This window comes from Lepisma saccharinum, chromosome 25 (assembly GCF_977018435.1).
Source record: "Lepisma saccharinum chromosome 25, izLepSacc3.1, whole genome shotgun sequence".
Lineage (NCBI taxonomy): Eukaryota > Metazoa > Arthropoda > Insecta > Zygentoma > Lepismatidae > Lepisma > Lepisma saccharinum.
In genome coordinates this window covers 13,968,509-13,977,979 of record NC_139253.1, presented here as the reverse complement: position 1 = coordinate 13,977,979, position 9,471 = coordinate 13,968,509, and the positions used below count along the sequence as shown (strand labels likewise).

The following is a 9,471-nucleotide window of genomic DNA, read 5'->3' as shown; positions in this document are numbered from 1 at the left end:
TCGGTTTATTTTGCCTTTTTTTTCATTTTTAGTGCCTATTTTCCACATTATAAATGCCTTTTTGCCTGCCTATTTTAACGAAAATAAATGCCTGAACTTCCGGGCTCTAGTCATTTGGTTCCTTAAGATTTACATTGGAGCGCTACAGTGCGTGTTATTCAAACGTTTCTTTCACCGAAGTGAATAGTTTATCGTGTAAATCGATAATAAAAATGTGACAATATATCAAGTCAAAATTTTCCGAAAATGACATTCTTGTTAAGCTAAGAATTAATATATTAAAACACATTGGCAGTGTAGCTTGAACAGGGCTAAATAGCTCATGTAAATGCACAAAGAGCACTAAACTTGGGTGACATTTTGTTGGTTCTTTTCTTTAATTATTATGTATTTCTCTCTAACCAACTAACAATATAATAAACAACTTAGATTGTGAAAATTGTGACACAAACAATCCTATGCAAACTTTAACGTTCTTCTGAGTTCTAATATCTTTGCTGTGGTTGACGATCATGTATTTTAAATCCTAATTTTAAAGCACTTTGTATTCATCTATAGCGTTTCGAGTTAATTTATCTGGTAAAAAGTTAAATTAAACGTGCAATTTAATAATCGAATTCCCCATTAAAAATGGATGAACAGTTGCCTGACTAAAGCGCAATCGTGCTGCCATCTAGAATTAGCTTTGTCATTGATGAGATGACGCTCACATAGAAACACCCATGTTTACGCCTGGACTCAAACCTGGAACCCAGTGTAACGGTAAGTCGACCGTTAACGCTCTCTGCAACTGAAGCAGGATTTTTTGGTGAGAAGTCTTGTTTTGTCATGTCTTGGTACGATTTCCAAATCACACCTTTGGGAAATCAGGACACAAAAATGGAGTTTTTTTCTTCTGCAGAGATGTGACGTTTACAACTTTCAAAGGTTCTGCAGTGATTGCAGAAACGGCAAGGAACAAAGACAAGATGTTCTTGTTTGTATCTGAAGAAAAATCTAAGAGAAGATCTTTTTTTCTCTCTCGAGCGTAGATGATCCGTTGAGCAAATAAAATCAAAACTAACAAATATCTCTCTGATCGAATAAGAATCCAGCTCGTAAACATGCAATCAGCAGGGCACAGTCTCTTGCCTGTGATCGACGTCACGCTACAGTGCACAGACTATGAGCACGAAAGTCCCCTTGATTAAAAAGCGATGTTTGTTGTTAAGGCAAAGAGACAGAGAGAGAGGACAAGACAGTACAAAAGAGTTCTACTCGTCAGTCCGGAATGTGACCTTGACTTCTTGAAGTCTCGTCGATAAGTCCATACAACATTGTAAACATTGTTCAATTAATGAATTTATAGTAGTGGGTAATTTATACAGCGCGATTTTCATGAACTCATTTTAACAATGTGTAAAATTAATTTGAAACGTTTTCACTAAGGATAAAATTAAACACTAATTACAACAAGTAATGAAAAGTGCCACTTAAAGACAATCGAATAATGTAGGTCGAACTGAACCTTTGACAACAATGCTGTATAAAGAAGCTAAAAACTCGACTATGAAAAATTTTAAGAGCAAATACAGTGACAAACACCTTTACCAATTCAAGTTATTTGATTGTGATATACGGATTTTCTTTTCTGGGGATCCTAATAATGTATGCCAATAGAAGGTAAAATCGTTATAGCGCTCTAGAAATCAACTACATCTAAAAGAGAAAGAGGGCGAAAAAAATTACAGGTGACCAGTGATGAAGCGCTGGAATTTTTCATAGGTAAAGCCCATAGCAACTGCAGAATGTGTACGTGATTGGTTAATATTTTATCTTCACGATCCTAATATTGTGTGTTCCAGGCGCGTAGCTTGCATATAAGCTATGCAATGCTTACAAATATCCCGCAAGGGCGAAATTTAAAGCTGCAAATCAGCGTGGCCAGCTTGTTGTGGACAGAGGCGTCTCGTGAACGCATGCGGTACATGCTGCGCATGCGTCAATTATGGGAAAAAGGGCAGCTTGCTCTGCGACGACATTCATGAACATTTCTACATTCTAATTTCTTCATATGGGAGGAGTATTTATTTTACACGAGAGCGCTCAACTAAGCTTATATTACATTTCTTGGATCTGAAGTGAAATAAAGTAATAATTATTTTCCCTCAATTGATGCATGCGTCACTTCAGATCCAAGAAATGTAAATATAAGCTTAGTTCAGCGTTCTCGTGTAAAATAAATACTTCTCCTATATGAAGACATTAGAATGCGCAGCATTCACGAGACGCCTCTGGTTGTGGTATTCAATAATGTTAACAGATGGCGTGGTATCATGTATGAAAGCAACGCACTTGCCGCTCCTGCCAGCAGGGACGGCGCTACAGGGGGGGCTAGGGGGGCTGAAGCCCCCACAAAACTAGTCCCAGCCTCCTTGTAGCTCCCCCAAGATTTTTGTAGTATGGTAGACACAATTCGACCGAAAACTTAAAAAGTAGAGGTTTACATTTTTCTTAAAAAGAAAAAACCTTCAATTGGAGCAAGTATAATGTTTAATACATTTTCTAGTTCGGTTAGATCTCAAGGTTACTTCATTTCAATGTGTTCTAAAATCAGGTGGGGGCGGGTGGGGACAGCTGCAGATATGCCTGGATAACTTATAATTTGATATTAGGAATTGGCCAATCATGAGTTGCCAAACTTTACGAAATCTGCTGTCTGCCTTGTAACTGGGCGTATTAAATGTTTGTGACATTATTATTTGATTGCTGGCACACACAGCTAAATGTTACAATTACTAACCTCTATAAATCGTATCTCTATATTTCGGAATAGGTCTAACAGGTGTGACAAATTATTTTTATCAGTAGGACGACGTTCAAAATCTAAAGAGTACCGACAATTGCATGAATGTTAGCGATATTCTCTCGTTGGTTTCATAGCTATCTATCCTTATCGCTGCAAATATTTCGAAGGGAGAAATCACATACAGGGCTACTACAAAAGAAACCGACACTTTCAATGTTTTATAAAACAAAAACTATTCGTAATATCGACATGAATTTTGCGCTGGTAGTTTGAGGAACTGTGGAAGTTTTGATAGGACACATTTTGAAAAATCATATTGTGTTCTTGAACTAGCCAAAACAAACTCCGTTACTGTCGTACAACGACATTTTCGAACACGCTTCGGAAAACCAGAACCTACTAGACAGTCGATCTACGATTGGCACAGAAAATTTGAAACAACAGTTTGTTTATGGAAAGGCAAAAGTCCGGGAAGACCCACCGTGTGAGAAGAAAAAGTGGACTTTGTCCGTGCTGTTTTCCAGCGAAGTCCACAAAAGTCTACGGCAAGGACGAGTTTGGAACCACAAATGCCACAACAAATTATTATGTGTGCTCAATATTCAGAAAACGTTTTATTTTCTTCCACAACCTTCCAAAAGTGTAGACGCAGGTACGTCGGGTTTGGGCTGAATTTATCGTCTTGATGTGTGCCGTGTGACACAACGAGCACATATTGAACATCAGTTTTCCCGAAACAAAACGTCACACCTTAGCTTCCTAACTTTGCTGTATGTTTAACATACGAGTATATCCTTAACTATCGTAATTTCTATTTACATTTATGTTTCTTATACTTTATATACATCTTTATAATCAATATTCACTAATTTCTCATTTGTTTTAATCGATAGCATACTATTCCGTATCCTCCTATTTCGTCAATCAACATTCTTTTTATCTTTTCTTCGCGCTGCCATCTGTTGTCGCGTTCTCTAACTAGTTCCTTCCGTATTAACGATTGTGCGCGGCTGACTAGGCACGTGACAAATCCGAGATCTAGTCATAAGGGTGTAATGTTAATTATCAAAGTGATTGTAGTGAAGGACCTGTTGAATCATCAGACAGAAATTGTGTACACAGCGTTACAATAAATAGTAGTTCTTGCGAGACTGGAAGTCAGCTGGTTGTGCAAGGAATGCCACTGCCTTGCACTCTATAACCTGTTTTCAGGTAAAGATGGATAAGAACGTGTACTATTGTACCTGTAATTTAGGCAGTTCTGTTTTTTCTTGTGGGTTTTTTCTTAAGTTTTGAGAACATCACGACACATCACTCGATTCATTCCGAGCGTGGATTTATTTTTTTCTTTTTAAATGTCCAATACAAGCTCGAACAGTCGTCTGGTCGAACCAGCAAGGTGAGAGAGTAGCTTTGTATTTTTTTTTTACTTAAATATAAAGATCAAATACAAGCGCAGTAGAAATGCATTTGTAATTGAATCAATCACATAGGGTAAGGACGGGGCAAACGGACACCCTAAGGATATATTGCAAAATGACTATCAAACTGTTTATTGAAAAATTACAAATATGGTCGATACAGAAAGTGTGAACATTGAGTTAACAAATAGTACAATGTATAATTCAAAATAATGAACGTTGGCTTCCAAATTGTTAAATGAATCAGTGTGTGTAGCAGTATCCGTTTGCCCCACCATCGCGGGGCAAACGGACATGTGAGAGGGGCAAATGGACACTAGCTCATTCATGAACTGTCATCATTCTCACAAGAAGAACACACAAAGTATTGGTCATTTCCATTCGCAACGCACTTTACGAGGAACCAGACAGAACACACTAAGCACTGCACCCAGTGTTGACCCTGCGTGTACACACCGTTGCATACACGGCACACATCTTTTGCGGTGCGTTTAACATGCTTTGCCTTTCTTGTTGTTTGATTTGCTGCAGTCAGTTTTTTCTCTTTGAGGCGAGCGATGAAAGAAGGATCCGTTAATAAGTGCGATTCTCCCGTTTTTCGTTTCCTGTTCGAGGTCCCAGAAGTTGATGGCAAGGGGTTGAGTTCTTGAAAACTTCCTTGGGATTAGGCATCATCGTCTGTCGCTAAAGGTTCTGGTGATCGCTGATCTTGACCATTCACTTCGTGGACAGTTCCAGGAATAAATGCGTGCTCAGGCAGGCGTTGTGGATTAAATGGATGTATCCCACACGCATGAAACCCATTTACTGCATTCCTCACTGTGGCCGCACGATTCCAAGCCTCTGCAAAAATTACACCAAAGGCCACTTTATTGATACCTTTTCCCGGATTTCCTCGCACGTAAACTCTACAGCCGTCGTTGTAAAATGTTTAAGTGACCCAAAGAACGAAACGAAGTTTGTGGTTGCTGTGTGGAGGTAAACACAGAAGGTACATGTCATTGGCTAATGCCTTCTCCAGAGTTGGTGGATCTGAACAATGCGATCCGTGTCCATCAAGAATGAGCACTACAGGTCCAGGGGGTTTGACACTAATGAAATGGTCCATAAAATGAGAAAACTCTTCCCATTTCATGTAGCCACTATCTGAAAGAACTATTTTCGTCTCAGGAGACATGCCAATTTCATAGTTCTCATTATATCTTTGACCCTTCATGATAACAAATGGAGGCAGATACTGGTCAGTTGCAGATACACATGCCATAACACTTACTGTTTCTCCCTTTTCACAATTCGTTTGGTTCACGACTTCTCTTTTGCCCCGCATTGATATGACTCGTTTTGGTTTGTAGATCAGTTGCAAGCCTGTCTCGTCACAGTTGTATATGTTGGCAGGTTTGTTCCACATATTGTGTTCGTCTAGCAACTTTGATAAATTATTGTAAAATATGTTAACATTTGTCTTAGATAGTCATTTAGCGCGAGCATATGACAGAGCCTCTGCAACACGCAAGCTGAGTTCCTTGTGACGAGCTAAATATCCTTGTATCCAGTTCTTCCCTGTCATTTGTAGATCATTAAAGTGGTGTGGCACACCATCTTTAATGCATACCGATATACCAAACTGCGGAGTTCCTTATAGGTCAAACCATATCCTATAGAATCAAGTTTCAGAAGGTGCTCCACCAGTTGTACCTCTACTGCTGGCCAAATTTCGGAATTTGCACGTTGCTACCCACCCGTCTCCGTAAAGTGTTCCGCGGAACAGACAATGTTCTTTCGGCTGTAGCTAGAGGAATGCCATCTTGTACTGCTTTAACAGACCTCTGCATATTCTCATCTGTCCAGGAACAGCGGTCTGTGGTTCGTTCACGATGTCGCACCATCCTGTAACAAGGACACATTATTTTAGAAAAGCATACATCTGAAGGGTAATAGATACATTACATACAATTCACACATGCCCTTTCAATTTTGAGTCAAATGTAGATTAGTTGCTGAATACATAATACCTTATAGTATTTAAATGATATGCACTTTATGCATGTCCGTTTGCCCCAACACAAGCCTGTCCGTTCGCCCCGGCTGTAGCCTTGCGCTTTACATTTTCGAAAAAGCCCACCACATGGCAGCAGCATGTTGACACAGGCTGTGTATGTCGAGGAAGCAATGCCGTATCCACACTACAAAGCGCAACTTTGGCGGGACCACCATAATCCACGCAATCCTTATGTTCCGCACACAGATTTCTACTGTTTAGATTTTTGCTAGTACAAATATCCTTACCTGGTCAGGTTTTACGGCTGGATTGGTGTTCTTCTTCAAGATTTCAACCGATGTTCAACACACCTTCTCGGCAATGTTCTGCTTCAAATCACAACGCCAACCGATGCACTGTTGCAAACTTCAACGCCAAATTATTCTAATTTTTCTTAGGGACTGTCCGTTTGCCCCAGTGTCCGTTTGCCCCGTCCTTACCCTACATATATTTTTTTTTGAAGATCAACTATTCTCCGTTAGAACATCTGCTTTCGAACCGAAACTCAAAGCTATGGTCAAAGCGTAGCTACCTTATGCTCAGGAAGGCTCGCCAGAACTAGACTTTGCTGTGTGGTTTCTACGCACACCACTCGAAATTGGAAAGTATATATGTACGAATTTATTTCTTTGTAAATGCTCTGTCCTAGGTTGCTTTTTGCCCGGTAGTCGGGGAAGCCAACGGTTGCTTTCCTTCAACGGCTTCCCTGTTTGAAAGGTAACAATAGGACCTTGCCCCAGCGGTTTGGGGGCGGGTCGTTTGTCGGGAGGTATAAATAGCGGTTCCGACTTGTTACGCTCTCTCATATCTCAGAATCCCAGGCTCACAGGTACTTCGATACAAGGCCCGATGGAGTGAGGTAGTTTTTATGGATGCATAGAAATACACACAGAGTGAGCGCCGTATGTATAGGGACCTCTGCGTGATAAACGGCGAGAGCGGGTTAGCGCTATGGTAAATAGTGCGCTCGTAGAGTGAAGTCCTGAGAAGTGCAATTCTCTGTGTTTTGGGGCAAAAGGCAACCGGGAGCAGTTGACATTGGATTTGTAATGAAAAGAAGGCTAGAAGTGTAAATAAAACTATACATAAAGAGATAACTGCGTGAGAGTTAATTCTCGTAACAACTTACAGTTTAAAGTTGGATCAGGACAGTAATGGCGTTAGAAATAATTGATGATGGCAGTTGCTCCCCCACTTTTTCGCCAGTTTTGCTCCCGTACTATGCTAAATCTTATCTGCCAAGGTAAATTAATCTATCCTTGCCCCTCCCCCAGGGTGGCCGCGGTGGCTCAGTCGGTAACGCGTCTGACTACCATGCTCAAGGTCCCCGGCCGGTTCAAATCCGGGTACTTTTCTAACGGTGGAAGCGGCCCCGGCGCCCACCCAGCGTCGAATAACATGGGTACCTGGGGGGTAAAGGCGGTCAGGGGCGTGATGCTGATCACATCACCCCCACTCACGACCGTATCAAGAAAGTGTGGGGTGTTACCCCCACACCCCCTATACGCCTTCATGGCGTGGTGCTATGCACAGGGGAACACTTTACCTTTTTTTTACCCCTCCCCCAGTCCACTGGTGTACAACACGCGGGGCGCCCGGACACAAGCGAAGGAGAGAAAACAAATGAATGACCACTTTAGTTCCATATCTTACCCGAGGTTTCCTAAGCTGTAACCACTGTACAACGATTTGATTTGCGATTTGTTATTTAACGTCACTTTTCTGCCAGTTTTGGCTAATCACGACCATGAGGAGTCAAGATATCATAAAACTGATAAAGATTCACTCGCAAAGGACACCCTTGTCCAGGGTTCGATTCGAACCTGCGACCCCTGGCATCATAGCGCGTAATGATAACCACTCCGCCACGAAGATCGACCACTGTATATTGTGCCCCCACAGTGGATCGAACTCGGGACTCCTTGACAACAAGCCGATAGATGTCACTAACGTTCTAATTAAAATTTTAGTAACTGCAAAGTGTTGAAATTTCTTCTTATTCATCAACATCAGGATTTTAGACACTCAAGGTCGTAGAAGGTAAATAGAAGACGTCAAGAAAGAGAGGCAGGGGCCAGGGGGGCTTCATGCGGAAGAATTTGTCCCAATCGTCCCATGTGATTGTTATTTATTTTCAACATCTTCTACTTCGCTCTGTTAACTTTTATGTTGTTTTTTCTTCGTTCACTCTCGTCTTTCCTAGGCTGTTTGCATCGAGAGAGAGAGAGAGAGACGTTAGTGCGGAAAAAAACCGGCCTCTTTCCTTCCAAATCCTTTCCCTTTCAAAGAAGATCTGTATCGTGTTTGCCCCGATTCGGCATCGCTTGTTCTGTCACGACGAAACGAACGAGCTGCTATTTACTCGCTGCAAAATCAATAGCACACCTCCCTGGCAAATCTTTGACGACCTTCCGCCATCATCTGGAGAAAAAAAAATGAAATAAAACTGGCCGAGGAAATTTGTCGTTCGCAGAACAACAACATTTGGAAAAGGAAAAATTGCACTCTTGACTGCATATGCGTGCTGTAAGCTTGAGAAGTTGTCACCAGTCTATTCCAGCAGGAAAATAGTGTGTGTAAGTGTCAACAGATGGCAGCAGATCGAATTGTTAGAAAACTCCTCTACATGGTACAGTAACTTTAAAGTTTGCACATTTAGTGCAGCAAAATATATCTGAAGAAACTAATGTTTAAACAAGAATTACGGTTTTAATATTTCAATGTTTTATAAGTCGGAAAAATAAAATTTACATCAACCAACTACAAGTAGATATTTTTTAGATTTGTTGAAGTATCAGTTCTATGCTAGTGAATAATCGTGATACGAGATATCTATCTTCCTTTAAAATTTGTAATCTGGTCATAATTGAAGTGTAAGGGGAAAAACAAGAAATGTCAATTTTTTCGATTTCGAGGTTTACAACTTATTCTGTTGGTTGGAACTGGTACTAAACAACTGAACAAAAACCACTGGAATGAAATGAGAAATGTGCGTGTAAGAGACGATGTTTGAGGTACTGGGAAAGAACATAGGAAGGATTAGGATTAAAATGTCGTTTTCTCCAAAAACTGGTTTTGTGATATTTCTTGTTTTTCCCCTTTCCCTTCAACAGGTTACAGCAAATTTGCCTGGAATCATATATTTTTGTGTTTATAACATGTTTCCTGACAGTAAAGTTGAATTTTATACATTAATGTACATATGCATGTACATATTAATGTAC

The 9,471-nt window shown here is 40.6% G+C and overlaps 1 protein-coding gene across 1 annotated transcript; it reads right to left on the bottom strand.

Moving 5' to 3' along the window:
* Positions 1-5,140: 5,140 nt before the first annotated feature.
* On the bottom strand, positions 5,141-5,617 carry LOC145979023 (uncharacterized). Its single transcript, XM_083112093.1, has one exon. The coding sequence runs from the start codon at positions 5,615-5,617 to the stop codon at positions 5,141-5,143; it is 477 nt and encodes a 158-aa protein (XP_082968219.1).
* Between the last annotated feature and the right edge of the window lie 3,854 nt (positions 5,618-9,471).

Coding starts and splice junctions, on each gene's coding strand:
- LOC145979023 (XM_083112093.1), bottom strand. CDS start 5,617: ATGTGGAACAAACCTGCCAACATATACAACTGTGACGAGACAGGCTTG.